The 22,341-nt window shown below is 43.5% G+C and overlaps 1 protein-coding gene across 5 annotated transcripts in view; it reads right to left on the bottom strand.

Annotated features, from left to right (window-relative positions):
* Positions 1-22,341, bottom strand: part of LOC110516668 (lysosomal cobalamin transport escort protein LMBD1) — a 212,381-nt gene that overhangs the window by 115,336 nt on the left and 74,704 nt on the right. For all 5 annotated transcript variants that reach the window (XM_090217619.1, XM_090217620.1, XM_090217621.1 and 2 more), the window contains one exon: positions 9,478-9,566. In XM_090217619.1, the coding sequence (XP_090073745.1) occupies positions 9,478-9,566 (89 nt within the window). The remainder of the gene's footprint in view (positions 1-9,477; positions 9,567-22,341) is intronic.

Below are 22,341 nucleotides of genomic sequence, written 5' to 3'. Positions count from 1 at the left end.
CAGGTGGAAGTAGATGTAGAGAGAGAGACACACACACACACACACAGGTGGAAGTAGATGTAGAGAGAGAGAGACACACACACACAGGTGGAAGTGGATGTAGAGAGAGAGCGACACACACACACACAGGTGGAAGTGGATGTAGAGAGAGAGCGACACACACACACACAGGTGGAAGTGGATGTAGAGAGAGAGCGACACACACACACACAGGTGGAAGTGGATGTAGAGAGAGAGCGACACACACACACACACAGGTGGAAGTGAATGTAGAGAGAGAGCGACACACACACACACACAGGTGGAAGTGGATGTAGAGCGAAGGTGAGAAGCTGTCTGAGACATGTTGGTGTAAGACCTGGGGGGGGGGGGGGGTCTGTCCAAATAGCTGGTGAGATTATCATGGTGAACCATGGTGGAAAAATACTGCTGTTATGCCCCTTAAGGTTCAAGCACAAGATATTTATCGAACTGTACATGGATAGTAGTAGATATCCAAGCAATCCTGTCATACTGTATAGCGAGGCGTTTACAGCGTGTTTAAAGGGTGAATATGGAACAGGGGTCAAGGAGAATAAAACCCTTCAACAGTGACCATAGTATTGTTTTAATCATGTGTCATTACTATTTCTGTTGGCTACTTTTTTTTTATTTTTTGAACCTTTATCTAACTAGGCAAGTCAGTTAAGAACAAATTCTTATTTACAATGACGGCCTAGGAACAGTGGGTTAACTGCCTGTTCAGGGGCAGAACGACAGATTTGTACCTTGTCAGCTCGGGGATATGAACTTGCAACCTTCCGGTTACTAGTCCAACGCTCTAACCACTAGGCTACCCTGCCGCCCCACTGAGGTGGGGGGAGGGGGGGGGGGGGTTGGTGAGTAGTTCCCTGATAATATGTTTCATATATTTCCTTTAATCTAAGGGACAGCCTTCTTCCACTGGTAAGCAGGAGGGTTAAGGAAAGGGGAAGGGGTGACCTACTCAGATGCACAACTGAATGCATTCAACCAAAATCTGTCTTCTGCATTTAACCCAACCCCTCTGAATCAGAGAGGTGAGGGGGGGCTGTTTTGGGACAGTCCTAAATCACACCCTATTCCCTACAGTTGAAGTCGGAAGTTTACATACACTTAGGTTGGAGTCATTAAAACTCATTTTTCAACCACTCCACAAATGTCTTGTTAACAAACTATAGTTTTGGCAAGTCGGTTAGGACATCTACTTTGTGCTTGACACAAGTAATTTCTCCAACAATTGTTTACAGACAGATTATTTCACTTATAACTCATTGTATCACAATTCCAGTGGGTCAGAGGTTTACACACACTAAGTTGACTGTGCCTTTAAACAGCTTGGAAAATTCCAGAAAATTATGTAATGGCTTTAGAAGCTTCTGATAGGCTAATTGACATAATTTGAGTCAATTGGAGGTGTACCTCTGGATGTATTTCAAGGTCTACCTTCAAACTCAGTGAATCTTTGCTTGACATCATGGGAAAATCAAAAGAAATCAGCAAGACTTCAGAAAAAAAATTGTAGACCTCCACAAGTCTGGTTCATCCTTGGGAGCAATTTCCAAACGCCTAAAGATACTGCGTTCATCTGTACAAACAATAGTACGCAAGTATAAACACCATGGGACCACGCAGCCGTCATACCGCTCAGGAAGGAGACGTGTTCTGGCTCCTAGAGATTAACATACTTTGGTGCAAAGAGTGCAAATTAATCCCAGAACAACAGCAAAGGAGCTTGTGAAGATGCTGGAGGAAACAGGTACAAAAGTATCTATATCCACAGTAAAATGAGTCCTATATCGACATAACCTGAATGGCCGCTCAGCAAGAAAGAAGCCACTGCTCCAAAACCGCCATAAAAAAGCCAGGCTACGGTTTGCAACTGCACATGGGGACGAAGTTTGTACTTTTTGGAGAAATGTCCTCTGGTCTGATAAAACAAAAATAGAACTGTTTGACCATATGACCATCGTTTGGAGAAAAAGGGGAGGCTTGCAAGACGATGAACACCATCCCAACTGTGAAGCACGGGGGTGGCAGCATCATGTTGTGGTGGTGCTTTGCTGCAGTAGGGACTAGTGCACTTCACAAAATAGATGGCATCATGAGGAGGGACAATTACGTGGATATTGAAGCCACATCTCAAGACATCAGTCAGGAAGATAAAGCTTGGTCGCAAATGGGTCTTCCAAATGGACAATGGCCCCAAGTAAACTTCCAAAGTTGTGGCAAAATGGCTGAAGGACAACAAAGTCAAGGTATTGGAGTGGCTATCACAAAGCCCTGACCTCAAACCTATAGTAAATGTGCGGGCAGAACTGAAAAAGCATGTGCGAGCAAGGAGGCTTACAAACCTGACTCAGTTATACCAGCTCTGTCAGGAGGAATGGGCCAAAATTCACCCAGTTTATTGTGGGAAGGTTGTGGAAGGCTACCCGAAACGTTTAACCCAAGTTAAACAATTTAAAGGCAATGTTACCAAATACTAATTGAGTGTATGTAAACTTCTGACCCACTGGGAATGTGATGAAATAAATAAAAGCTCAAATAAATCATTCTCTTTATTATCATTCTCTCTATTATTCTGACATTTCACATTCTTAAAATAAAGTGCTGATTTTAACTGACCTAAAACAGGGAATTTTTACTAGGATTAAATGTCAGGAATTGTGAAAAACAGAGTTGAAATGTTTTTGTCTAAGGTGTATGTAAACTTCTGACTTCCACTGTATATAGTGCACTACTTTTAACCAGGAGCCATGTTATTTGAGATGCAGTCTTGTTATGTCTATGCTATATATCCAATCCAGCCAGACTGAAACCTTCCCCTACGCAACTGAAAACTACCGTAGCCTCATTACTGGTAGGAACAAGGATGCTTTTGCCTTACAGGCTTTTTTTATGCTTTTCCAAAACAAAACAGAAATTAATTTAACGGATCCTGAGAGACGAGACCCAGCCAGAAAAATAAAATAGCTCAAATTGAACTGATCATTAATTTAAATGGAATGAACCACTGACTGATCATTCAAATAATTATTAATTTCATGGCAGTGAACCGCTGAGGATAGAATGTTTTGCAACCATGAAAGACACAGACGGCTTCTGTTCTGTTGTAACCAGTCACCATTACACCCTGAATCTCTGGGGTGCATTTGACCCCATTTAGTTGATGTGAAACAGAAAGCCCTTCGGGGTAGACATTATGCACTGGGACACACCACGATCAGAGCACTGGGCCAGGGAACACGAACACACACGCGGTGGTTGTGTGTGGCGGTGATTGTGTGTGTCTGTGGTTGTGTGTGTGTTCCCTGGCCCAGTGCTCTGATCCAGGGAACACACCTGGAAGGTAATGAAGCATAAGGTGTTTCAGGTGTTGATTGTGAAAAACAAGTTCATTTTAATACTGATTATTAGTAAGAGGGTGGTGCTAACACAACCAGGGTACCGATTGACTATTGGTAAGAGGGTGGTGCTAGCAAAACCAGGGTCGTGATTGACTATTGGTAAGATAGGGGCGGCAGGTAGCCAAGTGGTTAGAGCGTTGGGTCAGTAACCGAAAGGTTGCTAGATCGAATTCCCGAGCTGACAAGGTAAAAATCTGTCGTCCTGGCACTGAACAAGGAAGTTAACCCACTGTTCATAAGCAATCTTTGTAAATAAGAATTTGTTCTTAACTGACTTGCCTAGTGAAATTAAGGTTAAATAAAAAATAAAAAGAGAGTGGTGCTAGCAAAGCCAGGGTTGTGGGCAACTATTGGTAAGACCAGGGTTGTGGGTGACTATTGGTAAGACCAGGGTTGTGGGTGACTATTGGTAAGAGGGTGGTGCTAGCAAAGCCAGGGTTGTGGGTAACTATTGGTAAGACCAGGGTTGTGGGTGACTATTGGTAAGACCAGGGTTGTGGGTGACTATTGGTAAGAGGGTGGTGATAGCAAAGCCAGGGTTGTGGGTGACTATTGGTAGGAGGGTGGTGATAGCTAAGCCAGGGTTGTGGGTGACTATTGGTAAGAGAGTGATGATAGCAAAGCCAGGGTCGTGGGTGACTATTGGTAAGAGAGTGATGATAGCAAAGCCAGGGTCGTAGGTGACTATTGGTAAGAGAGTGATGATAGCAAAGCCAGGGTCGTGGTAACTATTGGTAAGACCAGGGTCATAAGTGACTATTGGTAAGAGAGTGATGATAGCAAAGCCAGGGTCGTGGGTGACTATTGGTAAGACCAGGGTCGTAAGTGACTATTGGTAAGAGAGTGATGATAGCAAAGCCAGGGTCGTGGGTGACTATTGGTAAGAGGGTGGTGGTAGCTAATCCAGGGTCGTGGTAACTTTTGGTAAAAGGGTGGTGATAGCTAACCCAGGGTCGTTGTAACTTTTGGTAAGAGAGTGGTGATAGCTAAGCCAGGGTCGTGGGTAACTATTGGTAAGAGAGTGGTGATAGCTAAGCCAGGGTCGTGGTAACTATTGGTAAGAGAGTGGTGATAGCTAACCCAGGGTCGTGGTAACTTTTGGTAAGAGAGTGGTGATAGCTAAGCCTGGGTCGTGGGTAACTATTGGTAAGAGAGTGGTGATAGCTAAGCCAGGGTCGTAGTAACTTTTGGTAAGAGAGTGGTGATAGCTAACCCAGGGTCGTGGTAACTTTTGGTAAGAGAGTGGTGATAGCTAAGCCTGGGTCGTGGGTAACTATTGGTAAGAGAGTGGTGATAGCTAAGCCAGGGTCGTAGTAACTTTTGGTAAGAGAGTGGTGATAGCTAACCCGGGGTCGTGGGTAACTATTGGTAAGAGAGTGGTGATCGCTAAGCCAGGGTCGTAGTAACTTTTGGTAAGAGAGTGGTGATAGCTAACCCGGGGTCGTGGGTAACTATTGGTAAGAGAGTGGTGATCGCTAAGCCAGGGTCGTAGTAACTTTTGGTAAGAGAGTGGTGATAGCTAACCCGGGGTCGTGGGTAACTATTGGTAAGAGAGTGGTGATAGCTAAGCCAGGGTCGTGGTAACTTTTGGTAAGAGAGTGGTGATAGCTAAGCCAGGGTCGTGGTAACTTTTGGTAAGAGAGTGGTGATAGCTAAGCCAGGGTCGTGGTGACTTTTGGTAAGAGAGTGGTGATAGCTAAGACAGGGCCGTGGTTCCAATCCCATATATGAAATCATTATACACTCATTATACTCTAACTGACTTTTGTTAGGAATGTGGAAATAGGCTAGGTGGTTTCGCAAAAACACTTTTGATAAGCACCTGCTAAATTACATATAGCCTTTACATTTAGGTTGAAAATGAATTATTATGTCTCCAGTATGGTTGCGAGGCTCAGAGAGAAGACTGGGTGTGGGACCAGGATATGAGAGTCTGCGACAACCTTAACACCCCTCAGAGGAGAGGACAGTAGCTCTCTGCCACACACAGTCACTCAAGGCTATCATTGGATTACTGTGGAGTCTCTCTCGCTCAAAGACTTGGAGGGGAAGGAGGGAAGAGGGGAGGGGAAGGAGAGTGTCTATCCACTTTGGGAAATGCAGGGAGAGATAAATTACCACCCTGACTGATCCTCTCAGAGAAACAGAGGGAAGAATGGTTGACTGGAGAGCATGCCCTTGAGCGTATTAAAACCACACACAGATGACTGGCGTTAGAAAAGAAAGTGACATTCAGAGACCAGGTCTAGAAAAGATTGGAACCAATAGTCAGTCTTCACTGCACAAAATAGGAACCAACCCATGTCCCAGATGCAACAGTCAAGCCCTGCTTCAACCTACAAGCCCTGCTTCAACCTACTAGCCCTGCTTCAACCTACTAGCCCTGCTTCAACCTACAAGCCCTTCTTCAACCTACTAGCCCTGCTTCAACCTACAAGCCCTGCTTCAACCTACAAGCCCTGCTTCAACCTACTAGCCCTGCTTCAACCTACTAGCCCTGCTTCAACCTACTAGCCCTGCTTCAACCTACTAGCCCTGCTTCAACCTACTAGCCCTGCTTCAACCTACAAGCCCTTCTTCAACCTACTAGCCCTGCTTCAACCTACTAGCCCTGCTTCAACCTACAAGCCCTTCTTCAACCTACTAGCCCTGCTTCAACCTACAAGCCCTGCTTCAACCTACAAGCCCTTCTTCAACCTACTAGCCCTGCTTCAACCTACTAGCCCTGCTTCAACCTACTAGCCCTGCTTCAACCTACAAGCCCTGCTTCAACCTACTAGCCCAGCTTCAACCTACTAGCCCTGCTTCAACTTACCAGCCCAGCTTCAACTTACCAGCCCAGCTTCAACCTACAAGCCCTGCTTCAACCTACTAGCCCTGCTTCAACCTACTAGCCCTGCTTCAACCTACTAGCCCTGCTTCAACCTACTAGCCCTGCTTCAACCTACTAGCCCTGCTTCAACCTACTAGCCCTGCTTCAACCTACAAGCCCTGCTTCAACCTACCAGCCCTGCTTCAACCTACAAGCCCTGCTTCAACCTACTAGCCCTGCTTCAACCTACTAGCCCTGCTTCAACCTACAAGCCCTGCTTCAACCTACTAGCCCTGCTTCAACCTACTAGCCCTGCTTCAACCTACTAGCCCTGCTTCAACCTACAAGCCCTGCTTCAACCTACTAGCCCTGCTTCAACCTACAAGCCCTGCTTCAACCTACCAGCCCTGCTTCAACCTACAAGCCCTGCTTCAACCTACTAGCCCTGCTTCAACCTACTAGCCCTGCTTCAACCTACTAGCCCTGCTTCAACCTACAAGCCCTGCTTCAACCTACCAGCCCTGCTTCAACCTACAAGCCCTGCTTCAACCTACTAGCCCTGCTTCAACCTACTAGCCCTGCTTCAACCTACTAGCCCTGCTTCAACCTACAAGCCCTGCTTCAACCTACAAGCCCTGCTTCAACCTACAAGCCCTGCAAGAAAGCACAAGCAATTCCAAGCAGCTATTGTTTGTGTCCCAAACGGCACCCTACTCCTTACATAGTGCACTACATTTGACCATGGCCCAGAAGGGTAATAGGGAGCAATTTGGGATGTAGCCAAGTCGCTGAGGGGATTTCTACACCGGCATGCCTCATTGCACCATTGTGGATAATGTAATGGCCACCCCATTTGAGCTGCAGTCGCTGCAGTTTGTGGCCTAAATTAGCGGTTTGCAGGGCCGGGGTCGGGAGGCTGACTTAGTGAGGAGCGTCTTCCCCCAAGCTCAATTAACCTCCCATCTGGAGGAGGAGAGAGAGGAGGAATTAGCAGAGGGATGATCCTGCCTTAATGTTGTATGGGTCCCAAATTGCACCCTATTCACTATACTGTATATTACACTACTTTTAAAACAGGGCACTGGTCAAAAGTAGTGCACTATGAAGGGAATTAGGGTGCCATTTGGGGGACAGACGCTTCCTCCTGAGCAACACTGACATTTCCCCACAGGAAGGGAGGCTGCAGTAGAAGATCAATAGCCCTGAGGAAGGGGTCAGGCATGGTGGGAGGAGTCAGGAAGGGTGAGGAAAGGCTTGGAGAGAGGGGAGAGGTGGGAGGAGTCAGGAAGGGTGAGGAAAGGCTTAGAGAGAGGGGAGAGGTGAGAGGACAGTCAGGAAGGGTGAGGAAAGCGTTGGAGAGAGGGGAGAGGTGGGAGGACAGTCAGGAAGGGTGAGGAAAGCGTTGGAGAGAGGGGAGAGGTGGGAGGACAGTCAGGAAGGGTGAGGAAAGCGTTGGAGAGAGGGGAGAGGTGGGAGGACAGTCAGGAGAGGGTCAGAGGGAATTGAGGGGTAGGATGGGTATCAGAAGGGAGGTCGGGAGAGGTAGAAGAGGCGGGCAGGGCCAGGATCTGACTGCAGGCCACAGTGGGAAGAGTGTGACAGATGGGTTAACTTCCTCCCCTGATCCCCAGATGCTCCGGCGCAGAGAGAGCCTCCTGATTCCTCTCTTGGAGCTGTGCACAACATGATCCCGGCTGCTGCCTCTTCATGCTCTGCTCCAACTGTAAACCCACCATTAAAGGCCAACTTATTCATTCACCTGGTTGGCTATAAAGCTGGCTCTGTCACAACTATCTGGAAGCCCAAGATCTAACAAGTACAGTGTACACAGGCATTAGGACTACATACAGTGTACACAGGCATTAGGTCTACATACAGTGTACATAGACAATAGTTCTACATACAGTGTACACAGGCATTAGGTCTAAATACAGTGTACACAGGCATTAGGTCTACATACAGTGTACACAGGCATTAGGTCTACATACAGTGTACATAGACATTCACATGGACCCACACAGACAGCAGACATATGAGGATCATAGACGACCATAGATCATAGACGACTCAACTTGAACTGGCACATTCAAATGCAAGTCACGTTAGGAGAAATAGATATATATATATATATATATATATACACACGTGTGAACTGCTATAGAGGGAAGGGGTCATACTCGTCACAGTTCTGCAGTGAAGAGAGAACCGTCTTTCTTGAGTGACACATCAAAGCAAGGGAGGCTTTCTCCCTTTTTTTCCGGGAGACAGATGGTTGCGAGTGGCACAATGAGGATGGTTGACATTGACGAGGGAAAATGTTGCCTCTGCCAGGTCCACACGTCACCTCAGTATGCAGCCTTGTGTCAGCCATCCATCCATCGCTCTGTCTGGTCCATACAGCTTTTCAATACCACCACTGAATGGAGATTCATTACCAACCACACTGAGACAAGTGAGTGATGTGCTGGGTCATTCACGAGGGCTATCTGATCAAAGGACTGAGTGTGTAAGCCACATTGGAGCCTAAGTGAGGTGGTAACACATCACATTAAGAAGTGACTGTAAATGGTTTATAAGTAGGTTTAAATCAGTTAATATGTAGTTTATAAATCACTTATAAACAGTTCAAACTTTGTTAGGAATTGTAGAATTGTCATTTTGGTACAACTTTTAAACCATACCTAAATGTAAAGTGATATTTAAACTATACCTTACTGTAAAGTGTTATTTAAAGCGTACCTTACTGTAAAGTGTTATTTAAACCATACCTTACTGTAAAGTGATATTTAAAGTGTACCTTACTGTGAAGTGTTATTTAAAGTGTACCTTACTGTGAAGTGTTATTTAAAGCGTACCTTACTGTGAAGCGGTATTTAAAGTGTACCTTACTGCAAAGTGATATTTAAAGTGTACCTTACTGTAAAGTGATATTTAAAGTGTACCTTACTGTGAAGCGGTATTTAAAGTGTACCTTACTGCAAAGTGATATTTAAAGTGTACCTTACTGTAAAGTGTTATTTAAAGCGTACCTTACTGTAAAGTGTTATTTAAACCATACCTTACTGTAGTGTTATTTAAAGCGTACCTTACTGTAAAGTGATATTTAAAGTGTACCTTACTGTGAAGTGATATTTAAAGTGTACCTTACTGTAAAGTGATATTTAAAGTGTACCTTACTGTAAAGTGATATTTAAAGTGTACCTTACTGTGAAGTGTTACCAGTCAGACAATACTTACGGTTGTTCCCCAGCTCCTCAAACAGATACTGCATCTTTTCCCACTGGGTACCATTCTGATTAGGTGGGGCTTCAAGAGGAACGAAGGCCCTGCAAAAAAATACTATTCATTAAAACCATTGGCTTTATTAGAAGTAAAATGTGATATAGCCTGATCCCAGACCTGATGGAAGTTGGCTATACAGCACAAACAGATCTGATGGAAGTTGGCTATACAACACAAACAGATCTGGGACCAGGCGAGTTAAAATAAGGTTAGAACATGTGATAGCCTACTTTGTAAAGTGAATGTATTAGAGAAGCCATGACTTTGGGTATCTCCAGTGCATTTCTTAATGGAAACACAATGTTTTGATTACGTCCCTTGATAATAATTCCTTCTATCAACAGCCGTCAGCATCCTCAGCAGTGCAAAACAACTTTTAGTTTGACATACACTATTTCCATAAAGTTGTCCCTGCTAGACAAGTTTATTTACCTAGCATTGAAGGGAATGTATTCAGGGAACTCTCTTCACTGTCAGAATGTCAAAAAATACCCCCCAGTCTGAGTCGAGAGACTAGCTAACACCTGCCACTGAAACCAACAGGATGGAGTGAAATATTGAAATATTCATATTTTCTGTATTGAAAGCCTTCTTCAGGGTTGATGACAAAGTTCATTTACTGTTTCATTTCTTTTGGACCCGCAATTAAATGGATCACGGTGTGCATTTTGTTGGACTAAAATAGACATTGCCAAACACTGACTAGAGACGGAATGTATTCCTGGGAATGGCTTTCACTGTTACTTACTTAGCTGAGTAGGGCAGACCATTTCATTTCTCCAGGAAAACAACAGCATTAATCCAACTACACATTGGCAGAGGGTTTAGTAGTAGCAACAATGACTATTGGTAGAGGGTTTAGTAGCAGCAACAATGACTATTGGTAGAGGGTTTAGTAGCAGCAACAATGACTATTGGTAGAGGGTTTAGTAGCAGCAATAATGACTATTGGTAGAGGGTTTAGTAGCAGCAACAATGACTATTGGTAGAGGGTTTAGTAGCAGCAACAATGACTATTGGTAGAGGGTTTAGTAGCAGCAACAATGACTATTGGTAGTGGGTTTAGTAGCAGCAACAATGACTATTGGTAGTGGGTTTAGTAGCAGCAACAATGACTATTGGTAGAGGGTTTAGTAGCAGCAACAATGACTATTGGTAGAGGGTTTAGTAGCAGCAACAATGACTATTGGTAGAGGGTTTAGTAGCAGCAACAATGACTATTGGTAGAGGGTTTAGTAGCTGCAACAATGACTATTGGTAGAGGGTTTAGTAGCAGCAACAGCCTCAATGAGGCAACAACATCAATGGCAACAACATCAATGACTATTGGTAGTGGGTTTAGTAGCAGCAACAATGACTATTGGTAGTGGGTTTAGTAGCTGCAACAGCATCAATGACTATTGGTAGAGGGTTTATTAGCAGCAACAATGACTATTGGTAGAGGGTTTAGTAGCAGCAACAACATCAATGACTATTGGTAGTGGGTTTAGTAGCAGCAACACTGACTATTGGTAGAGGGTTTAGTAGCAGCAACAATGACTATTGGTAGAGGGTTTAGTAGCAGCAACAATGACTATTGGTAGAGGGTTTAGTAGCAGCAACAATGACTATTGGTAGTGGGTTTAGTAGCAGCAACAATGACTATTGGTAGTGGGTTTAGTAGCAGCAACAATGACTATTGGTAGTGGGTTTAGTAGCAGCAACAACATCAATGACTATTGGTAGTGGGTTTAGTAGCAGCAACAGCATCAATGACTATTGGTAGTGGGTTTAGTAGCTGCAACAATGACTATTGGTAGTGGGTTTAGTAGCAGCAACAATGACTATTGGTAGAGGGTTTAGTAGCTGCAACAATGACTATTGGTAGAGGGTTTAGTAGCAGCAACAATGAATATTGGTAGAGGGTTTAGTAGCTGCAACAATGACTATTGGTAGAGGGTTTAGTAGCTGCAACAGCATCAATGACTATTGGTAGACAGTTCAGTAGTGACAACAATATCAATGACTATTGGTATACAGTTTAGTAGTGACAACAACATCAATGACTATTGGTAGAGGGTTTAGTAGCAGCAACAATGACTATTGGTAGAGGGTTTAGTAGCAGCAACAGCCTCAATGACTATTGGTAGACAGTTTAGTAGTGACAACAACATCAATGACTATTGGTAGAGAGTTTAGTAGTGGCAACATTAATGACTATTGGTAGAGGGTTAAGTAGTGGCAACAACATCAATGACTATTGGTAGTGGGTTTAGTAGCAGCAACAATGACTATTGGTAGTGGGTTTAGTATCTGCAACAGCATCAATGACTATTGGTAGAGGGTTTAGTAGCAGCAACAATGACTATTGGTAGTGGGTTTAGTAGCAGCAACAACATCAATGACTATTGGTAGAGGGTTTAGTAGCAGCAACAATGACTATTGGTAGAGGGTTTAGTAGCAGCAACAATGACTATTGGTAGTGGGTTTAGTAGCAGCAACAACATCAATGACTATTGGTAGTGGGTTTAGTAGCAGCAACAGCATCAATGACTATTGGTAGTGGGTTTAGTAGCTGCAACAATGACTATTGGTAGTGGGTTTAGTAGCAGCAACAATGACTATTGGTATAGGGTCTAGTAGCAGCAACAATGACTATTGGTAGAGGGTTTAGTAGCTGCAACAATGACTATTGGTAGAGGGTTTAGTAGCAGCAACAGCCTCAATGACTATTGGTAGAGGGTTTAGTAGCAGCAACAGCATCAATGACTATTGGTAGACAGTTTAGTAGTGACAACAACATCAATGACTATTGGTAGACAGTTTAGTAGTGACAACAACATCAATGACTATTGGTAGACAGTTTAGTAGTGACAACAACATCAATGACTATTGGTAGACAGTTTAGTAGTGACAACAACATCAATGACTATTGGTAGACAGTTTAGTAGTGACAACAACATCAATGACTATTGGTAGACAGTTTAGTAGTGACAACAACATCAATGACTATTGGTAGACAGTTTAGTAGTGACAAGAACATCAATGACTATTGGTAGAGGGTTTAGTAGCTGCAACAGCATCAATAACTATTGGTAGAGGGTTTAGTAGCTGCAACAGCATCAATGACTATTGGTAGAGAGTTTAGTAGTGGCAACATTAATGACTATTGGTAGAGGGTTTAGTAATGACAACAACATCAATGACTATTGGTAGTGGGTTTAGTAGTGGCAACAGCATCAATGACTATTGGTAGACAGTTTAGTAGTGACAACAACATCAATGACTATTGGTAGAGGGTGTAGTAGCAGCAACAATGACTATTGGTAGAGGGTTTAGTAGCAGCAACAGCCTCAATGACTATTGGTAGACAGTTTAGTAGTGACAACAACATCAATGACTATTGGTAGAGAGTTTAGTAGTGGCAACATTAATGACTATTGGTAGAGGGTTAAGTAGTGGCAACAACATCAATGACTATTGGTAGACAGTTAAGTAGTGACAACAACATCAATGATTATTGGTAGACAGTTTAGTAGTGACAACAACATCAATGACTATTGGTAGAGGGTTTAGTAGCAGCAACAATGACTATTGGTAGAGGGTTTAGTAGCAGCAACAGCCTCAATGACTATTGGTAGACAGTTTAGTAGTGACAACAACATCAATGACTATTGGTAGAGAGTTTAGTAGTGGCAACAACATCAATGACTATTGGTAGTGGGTTTAGTAGCAGCAACAATGACTATTGGTAGTGGGTTTAGTAGCTGCAACAGCATCAATGACTATTGGTAGAGGGTTTATTAGCAGCAACAATGACTATTGGTAGTGGGTTTAGTAGCAGCAACAACATCAATAACTATTGGTAGTGGGTTTAGTAGCAGCAACAATGACTATTGGTAGAGGGTTTAGTAGCAGCAACAACATCAATGACTATTGGTAGTGGGTTTAGTAGCAGCAACAATGACTATTGGTAGAGGGTTTAGTAGCAGCAACAATGACTCTTGGTAGTGGGTTTAGTAGCAGCAACAATGACTATTGGTAGTGGGTTTAGTAGCAGCAACAATGACTATTGGTAGTGGGTTTAGTAGCAGCAACAACATCAATGACTATTGGTAGTGGGTTTAGTAGCAGCAGCAGCATCAATGACTATTGGTAGTGGGTTTAGTAGCTGCAACAATGACTATTGGTAGTGGGTTTAGTAGCAGCAACAATGACTATTGGTAGAGGGTTTAGTAGCTGCAACAATGACTATTGGTAGAGGGTTTAGTAGCAGCAACAATGACTATTGGTAGAGGGTTTAGTAGCTGCAACAATGACTATTGGTAGAGGGTTTAGTAGCTGCAACAGCATCAATGACTATTGGTAGACAGTTCAGTAGTGACAACAATATCAATGACTATTGGTATACAGTTTAGTAGTGACAACAACATCAATGACTATTGGTAGAGGGTTTAGTAGCAGCAACAATGACTATTGGTAGAGGGTTTAGTAGCAGCAACAGCCTCAATGACTATTGGTAGACAGTTTAGTAGTGACAACAACATCAATGACTATTGGTAGAGAGTTTAGTAGTGGCAACATTAATGACTATTGGTAGAGGGTTAAGTAGTGGCAACAACATCAATGACTATTGGTAGTGGGTTTAGTAGCAGCAACAATGACTATTGGTAGTGGGTTTAGTAGCTGCAACAGCATCAATGACTATTGGTAGAGGGTTTAGTAGCAGCAACAATGACTATTGGTAGTGGGTTTAGTAGCAGCAACAACATCAATGACTATTGGTAGAGGGTTTAGTAGCAGCAACAATGACTATTGGTAGAGGGTTTAGTAGCAGCAACAATGACTATTGGTAGTGGGTTTAGTAGCAGCAACAACATCAATGACTATTGGTAGTGGGTTTAGTAGCAGCAACAGCATCAATGACTATTGGTAGTGGGTTTAGTAGCAGCAACAATGACTATTGGTAGTGGGTTTAGTAGCAGCAACAATGACTATTGGTAGAGGGTTTAGTAGCAGCAACAATGACTATTGGTAGAGGGTTTAGTAGCTGCAACAATGACTATTGGTAGAGGGTTTAGTAGCTGCAACAGCATCAATAACTATTGGTAGAGGGTTTAGTAGCTGCAACAGCATCAATGACTATTGGTAGAGAGTTTAGTAGTGGCAACATTAATGACTATTGGTAGAGGGTTTAGTAATGACAACAACATCAATGACTATTGGTAGTGGGTTTAGTAGTGGCAACAGCATCAATGACTATTGGTAGACAGTTTAGTAGTTACAACAACATCAATGACTATTGGTAGAGGGTTTAGTAGCAGCAACAATGACTATTGGTAGAGGGTTTAGTAGCAGCAACAGCCTCAATGACTATTGGTAGACAGTTTAGTAGTGACAACAACATCAATGACTATTGGTAGAGAGTTTAGTAGTGGCAACATTAATGACTATTGGTAGAGGGTTAAGTAGTGGCAACAACATCAATGACTATTGGTAGACAGTTAAGTAGTGACAACAACATCAATGATTATTGGTAGACAGTTTAGTAGTGACAACAACATCAATGACTATTGGTAGAGGGTTTAGTAGTGACAACAACATCAATGACTATTGGTAGACAGTTTAGTAGTGACAACAACATCAATGACTATTGGTAGAGGGTTAAGTAGTGACAACAACATCAATGACTATTGGTAGACAGTTAAGTAGTGACAACAACATCAATGACTATTGGTAGAGGGTTTAGTAGCACAACGTCTTTAAATAAATGCAATGAAATCCTTTAAAGTGAGAGTAGGTTGTAGCTTTGACAATGCTTTTCACACTACCCAAATCTAATCAATAGATAACAGAATTATTCATTTCTTTATTTGTCTATTTGTCTGTTTGTTTGTGTACAAACCAAAACAAGGCCTTGAACTCATAGTTTTTCTTGCAGTCTATTGTTGAGACCTTTACCTTCTCCACCGCAGCCCGTCCTACCCATCCAATTACTTTCATAATTAACAGGCAATTCATCTAATTATGACGTTTAAACTACGACCCAAATGGCACCCCATTCCCTTTACAGTGCACTACTTGTTTCCAGGGCCCCTAGTGCCCATAGGACTCTGGTCAAAAGTAGTGCACTAATTAGGGAATATGTGCTATTTAGGATCCCAGGATCTATTTTTTGCTGGCGTTAACACATTGCTAGTGCCAAACCACGTTCGCGGGCAATGTCGACCTGTTAAAGCCAGCACTGTGCTATTTTCAAACTGTTGTGCAAGGATTAGTAATAGACCTGTTTAATATCATCACACTTGCGGTCAGATGGGAGGGGTGGAAATATTTGAAGTGTGTCCTTAAAAACATGATCCAGAGTGCTAATTTCAGGCAGCGCTGATATTTAAGAACAACCAAAAGCTGGTTTTGATTTGATTTGATTTATTAGGAACCCCATTAGCCGACACCAACGATGACAGCTGGTCTGACTGGGGTCCGACACATCGCGAAAAATACAATACAGACAGAAGACTTACATGCATTTATAAACATGAACATGTAGTCTCTGTGTGTGTGTGTGTGTGTGTGTGTGTGTGTGTGTGTGTGTGTGTGTGTGTGTGTGCATCTATTAGTTCCACATACATGTCAGTACATACACACAACAAGTAGGTCACATGGGGGAGAGGCGTTGAAACAAGGTTTGGCTGTTCACTATATAAGATGGAAGGGAGTTCCATGCACTCTGTAATGGCTCTGTAAAATACTGTACGTTTTCTTGAATTTGTTCTGGACCTGGGGACTGTGAAAAGACCCCGGGTGGCATGTCTGGTGGGGTAAGTGTGTGTCAGAGCTGTGTGTAAGTTGACTACGCAAACATTAGGGAACTTCCAAAACATTGTTTCTTATGAAAACAAGAAATCAGTCGTTTGTTATAAAAACAAGAAGTCAGTCTTTCCTCAAGTCTTAGCCGAGAGAGACTGACATGCATAGTATTTATATCAGCACTCTGATTACAATGAAGAGCAAGACGTCCCTCTTTGTTCTGGGCCAGATGCAGCTTAACTAGGTATTTCTTTGCAGATCTCGACCACATGACTGGACAATAATCAAGATAAGATAAAACTAGAGCCTGCAGGACTTGCTTTTTGGTGTCAAAAAAGCTGAGCATTTCTTTATTAAGTACATACCTCTTTACAACCATTGAATCTAAATGTTTTGACCACGACAATTTACAATCTAAGGTAACACCAAGTAATTTAGTCTCCTCAACAGCCACATCATTCATTACCAGATTCAGCTGAGGTCTAGAGCTTAGGGAATTATTTATACCATATGCAATGTTCTTAGTTTTAGAGATGTTCAGGACTAGTTTATTATTGGCCACCCACTCTAAAACAACTCCTTGTTAAAGGTTTCAGTGACTTCATTAGCTGTGGTGACTGACGCGTATATGGTTGAGTCACCAGCATACATGGAAGTGCATTGACGACGCCGTCCCCACAGGGACAGTACGTACATATCCCAACCAGAAGCCATGGATCCCAGGCAACATCACATCGAGCTAAAGGCTAGAGCTGCCGCTTTCAAGGAGCGGGAGCCTAATTCGGACGCTTATAAGAAATCCCTCTATGCCCTCAGACGAACCATCAAACAAGCAAAGCGTCAATACGGGATTAAGATTGAATCCTACTACACCTGCTCGGATGCTCGACGGATGTGGCAGGGCCTGAAGACTATTAAGGATTACAAAGGAATACCCAGACACAAGCTACCCAGTGACGCGAGCCTACCAGACGAGCTAAATGCCTTTTATGCTCGTGTCGAGGCAAGCAACACTGAAGCATGCACGAGAGCACCAGCTGTTTTGGATAACTATGTGATTACGCTCTCGGCAGCCGATGTTAACAAAACCTTTAAAAAGGTTAGCATTTACAAAGCCGCTGGACCAGACGGATTACCAGGACGTGTACTCAAATCATGCGCAGACCAACTGTGAAGTGTCTTCACTGACATTTTCAACCTCTCCCTGACCGAGTGTGTAATACCTACATGTTTCAAGCAGACCACCATAGTCCCTGTGCCCAAGGAAGCAAAGGTAACCTGCCTAAATGATTATCGCCCCGTGGCACTCACGTCGGTAGCCATGAAGTGCTTTGAAAAGCTGGTCATGGCTCACATCAACAGCATCCTCCCAGACACCCTGGACCCACTCTAATTTGCATACCGCCCCAATAGATGACGCAATCTCAATCGCACTCCACACTGCCCCTCCTCACCTGGACAAAAGGAACACCTATGTGAGAATGCTGTTCATTGACAACAGCTCAGCATTCAACACCATAGTGCCCAGGACTCTCGGACTAAACACCTCTCTCTGCAACTGGACCCTGGACTTCCTGACGGGCCACTCCCAGTTGGTAAGAGTAAGCAACAACACGTCTGCCACGCTGATCCTTAACACTGGGGCCCCTCAGGGGTGTGTACTTAGTCCCCTCCTGTATTCCCTGTTCACCCACGACTGCGTGGCCAAAACAACTCCAACACCATCATTAAGTTTGCTGACGACACAACAGTGGTAGGGCTGATCACCGACAACGATGAGACGGCCTCTAGGTAGGAGGTCAGAGAACTGGCAGTGTGGTGCCAGGACAAAAACCTCTCCCTCAATGTGAGCAAGACAAAGGAGCTGATCGTGGACTACAGGAAAAGGCGAGCCGAACAGGCCCCCATTAACATCAAAGGGGCTGTAGTGGAGCGGGTCGAGAGTTACCTTGGTGTCCACGTCACCAACAAAAATATCATGGTCCAAACATACCGCGACAGTCGTGAAGAGGACACGACAAAACCTATTCCCCCTCAGGAGACTGAAAAGATTTGGCATGGGTCCCCAGATCCTCAAAAGGTTCTACAGCTGCACCATGGAGAGCATCCTGACCGGTTGCATCACCGCCTGGTATGGCAACTGTTCGGCATCTGACTGTAAGGCGCTATAGAGGGTAGCGCGAATGGCCCAGTACATCACTGGGGCCAAGCTTCCTGCCATCCAGGACCTATACAATAGGCGAGGTCAGAAGAAAGCCCATAAAATTGTCAGAGACTCCAGTCACACAAGTTATAGACTGTTTTCTCTGCTACCGCACGGCAAGCAGTACCGGAGTGCCAATTCTAGGACTAAAAGGCTCCTGAACATCTTCTACTGCTGAACAATTAATAAAATCACTACACCCCCCCCTCTCTCTTTTTGTACACTGCTGCTACTCACTGTTGATTATCTATGCATAGTCACTTCACCCCCACCTACATGTACAAATTACCTCAACTAACCTGTACCCCCACACACTGACTCGGTACCGGTGCCCCCTGTTTATAGCCTCGTTATTGTCATTCTTATTGTGTTACTTTTAATTATTACTTTTTATTTTAGTCTACTTGGTAAATATTTTCTTAACTCTTCTTGAACTGCACTGTTGGTTAAGGGCTTGTAAGCAAGCATTTGACGGTAAAGTCTACAGAGTTTGATTTGAAACACATGTTGTGTTTAATGCCAGTGGCAGGTCATCTCTATCCTGGACAGTTTCTAACATCATTACATTTTACATGTATTTATTGTTGTTGAAAAAAAATAATGCTTGTTTAATTTAATAAAGTCAAATTTATTAGAATGATTCACCATCCTGGTTTTAGTGGTAACGTGGTTGGTTATGGCATGAATTTTGACAGCAGAAACACAGCCTATCTAGCCATGATGCACACTGCCAATATGAACATGGAACAACACTAATGTGGAACAACAGTAATGTGTAGAGTAGACTAATGTGGAACAACAGTAATATGTAGATTAGCCTAATGTGGAACAACAGTAATATGTAGATTAGCCTAATGTGGAACAACAGTAATATGTAGATTAGCCTAATGTGGAACAACAGTAATATGTAGATTAGCCTAATGTGGAACAACAGTAATGTGTAGATAAAACCAATGTGGAACAACAGTAATGTGTAGATAAGACCAATGTGTAACAACAGTAATGTGTAAATTAGCCTAATGTGGAACAACAGTAATGTGCAACAGTAATGGAATGACTTAGTTTCCTCTATCGTAATCACTCCTCTTTCACCCCTGCTGCCAAACTAACCCTGATTCAGATAACCATCCTACCCATGCTAGATTATGGAGACATAATTTATAGATCAGCAGGTAAGGGTGTCCTCGAGTGGCTAGATGTTCTTTACCATTTGGCCATCAGATTTGCCACCAATGCTCCTTATAGGACACATCACTGCACTCTATACTCCTCTGTAAACTGGTCATCTCTGTAAACCCGTCGCAAGACCCACTGGTTGATGCTTATTTATAAAACCCTCTTAGGCCTCACTCCCCCCTATCTGAGATATCTACTGCAGCCCTCATCCTCCACATACAACACCGTTCTGCCAGTCACATTCTGTTAAACGTCCCCAAAGCACACGCCTCCCTGGGTCGCTCCTCTTTTCAGTTCGCTGCAGCTAGCGACTGGAACGAGCTGCAAAAAAAACACTCAAACTGAACAGTTTTATCTCCATCTCTTAATTCAAAGACTCAATCATGGACACTCTTACTGACACTTGTGGCTGCTTCGTGTGATGCATTGTTGTCTCTACCTTCTTGCCTTTGTGCTGTTATCTGTGTTCAATAATGTTTGTACCATGTTTTGTGTTGCTACCATGTTGTGCTGCTGCCATGTTTTTGTCATGTTGTGTTGCTACCATGCTGTGTTGTCATGAGTTGCTGACATGCTGTGTTGTTATGTGTTGCTGTCATGCTATGCTGTTGTCTTAGGTCTCTCGTTATGTAGTGTTGTCTCTCTTGTCTTGATGTGTGTTTTGTCCTATACATTTTTTTATCCCAGCCCCTGTCCCTGCAGGAGGCCATTTGCCTTTTGGTAGGCCGTCATTGTAAATAAAAATGAGTTCTTAACTGAATTGCCTTGTCAAATAAAAGGTAGGGAGGTTGGAGGGACGCCATGTGTGACTGACGTGTTTTCCGTTTGCTCCAGCAGTATTCTTAAAGTTTATGTGAATTCTGCAGCAGAACCGTATTTATTTTCAAATATTAGTTTGGTGATCCCTTTCCGTAAAAACCAAGACTACTTTGCTTTCGAATGTCGACGGAAAATAAGGCCAAAAACATGACTTTGAGAAAACCCGGCCCACAAGACCCACTCTCATCACCGCCCTCTCCTGAGTCTGAGGGTCCGGGGTCTCACACTTAACCTGGGGGTGCGGCTTGGCCTGACGGCGCTGAAATGAACATTCTCGTGTCCATCAAACTACTACGCTCTGAGATAGTTGGAATGAAAACGGAGGTAGTTGCTACGATTGAGGCACAAATACAGGAGGTTTCTTATACTTTAAAAGCAGATCTAACCATCCTGCGGAACGAGACGGTGCCAGCAATCACACCACTCAAAACAACAACAGCGTCGCACAATACAATGAGTGCAGCACTGGAGACCTCCGCTACCAATGTCTCTGACTTAACCACCTCCCTGGAAGCTGACGTCAAACACCTGGCTGTGGATTTGAAAAAGGTGCAGGAGAGTTGTGTGAGTTTAGAGGGATTCTCTCGCCTCAATTACCTGAGACTGGTATCAGTCCCAGAATCAGCGGAAATGCCTCGCGCCACGGATTTATTTTCTGGGCTGCTGAAGGATGTTCTTGCCTTGGATGAGAAGCCCCTGATTGATCGTGCCCACCGGTCTCTGCGCCCAAAGCCCCGGGATGGTGAGAGGCCATGTAACATAATTCTTCGAGTGCACTTTTTCCATGAGAAGATGGAGATTCTCCGATGAGCCGGCAATACCACTCTGAGCTTTCAACGACAGAGCTTCTCCATCTACCAGGACTACTCCCCCACTATTTCCAAGCAGAGCACAGCTTTCGGGCAGGCAAAATGACTACTACTACACCATCCAGGTGTGAAGTATGGACTGCGATTCCTGGCCGTTTATGGCTATCTCATGATGGTAAAGACCACACATTTGAGTCTCCGGATGAGGCTATGGCTCACATTCAACGTCACATCAAGAAGTCTAGAACTTGCTCATAGATCAGCAACTGTTGCTTGCGAACTGTGGATAGCAAGTAGCCCACCTGTGGTACAATTATGTTTAGTTATAAACATACTAGTCTTGTATATTTGGGGAGTTGGCGAGTTGGCATCAGGATTATTTGATGTGATCTAATGTTTTGATCATCTAGAGTGCTTGCCTTACAAGCATTCAGTCATTTTAATTTCATTGTATTAAGGTTTTACTTAACTCCTTTGTTTCTAGGCTGTCTCGTTCACCTATTCAGTTTGTTGACATAGTGTCTCAGTGACTCAAAATATTTCAGGTTATTTGTTTACTGCATCCGTTTGTACCGACCCAGTAAACAGTAAATGGTTTGAGACTACACGTTTTGGGGGTCTCCAGTTCAATTTTAAAGGTTTTGAACGTCATTTATGCCCAGCAAACGTTCAACGCACATAGTTTTTTGGTCTTGGCTGTAAATTGTCTTAGCGTCAAACTAGACAATTATTATTATTTTTTGATTGTCTGTTATAAGACTGGGAAAATAATTATATACATCTACAAGTGGTGCTTTTGTAATTTCGTTTGCACAAGGGATTCACTTTTATTTCTCTCTCTTTTTGCTGCTTGATCCACTAACACAAAACGCAACTTTAAAGAGCGGGACTGTGGGTTTAGGTTTAACACCGCACTCTCATAGACATACTGTGTGAAGAGAACACGTTCTATTTAGGTTTGTACCTCGTTTGGGGAGGTACTGTCTGGGATGGGGGAGGTCGTTTGGGGGAGGAAGGAGGTTG

This window comes from Oncorhynchus mykiss, chromosome 23 (assembly GCF_057628025.1).
Source record: "Oncorhynchus mykiss isolate SJ-2025 chromosome 23, ASM5762802v1, whole genome shotgun sequence".
NCBI lineage: Eukaryota > Metazoa > Chordata > Actinopteri > Salmoniformes > Salmonidae > Oncorhynchus > Oncorhynchus mykiss.
The sequence above is the reverse complement of the archived record's forward strand: the minus strand, read 5'-3'. Positions and strand labels throughout refer to the sequence as shown.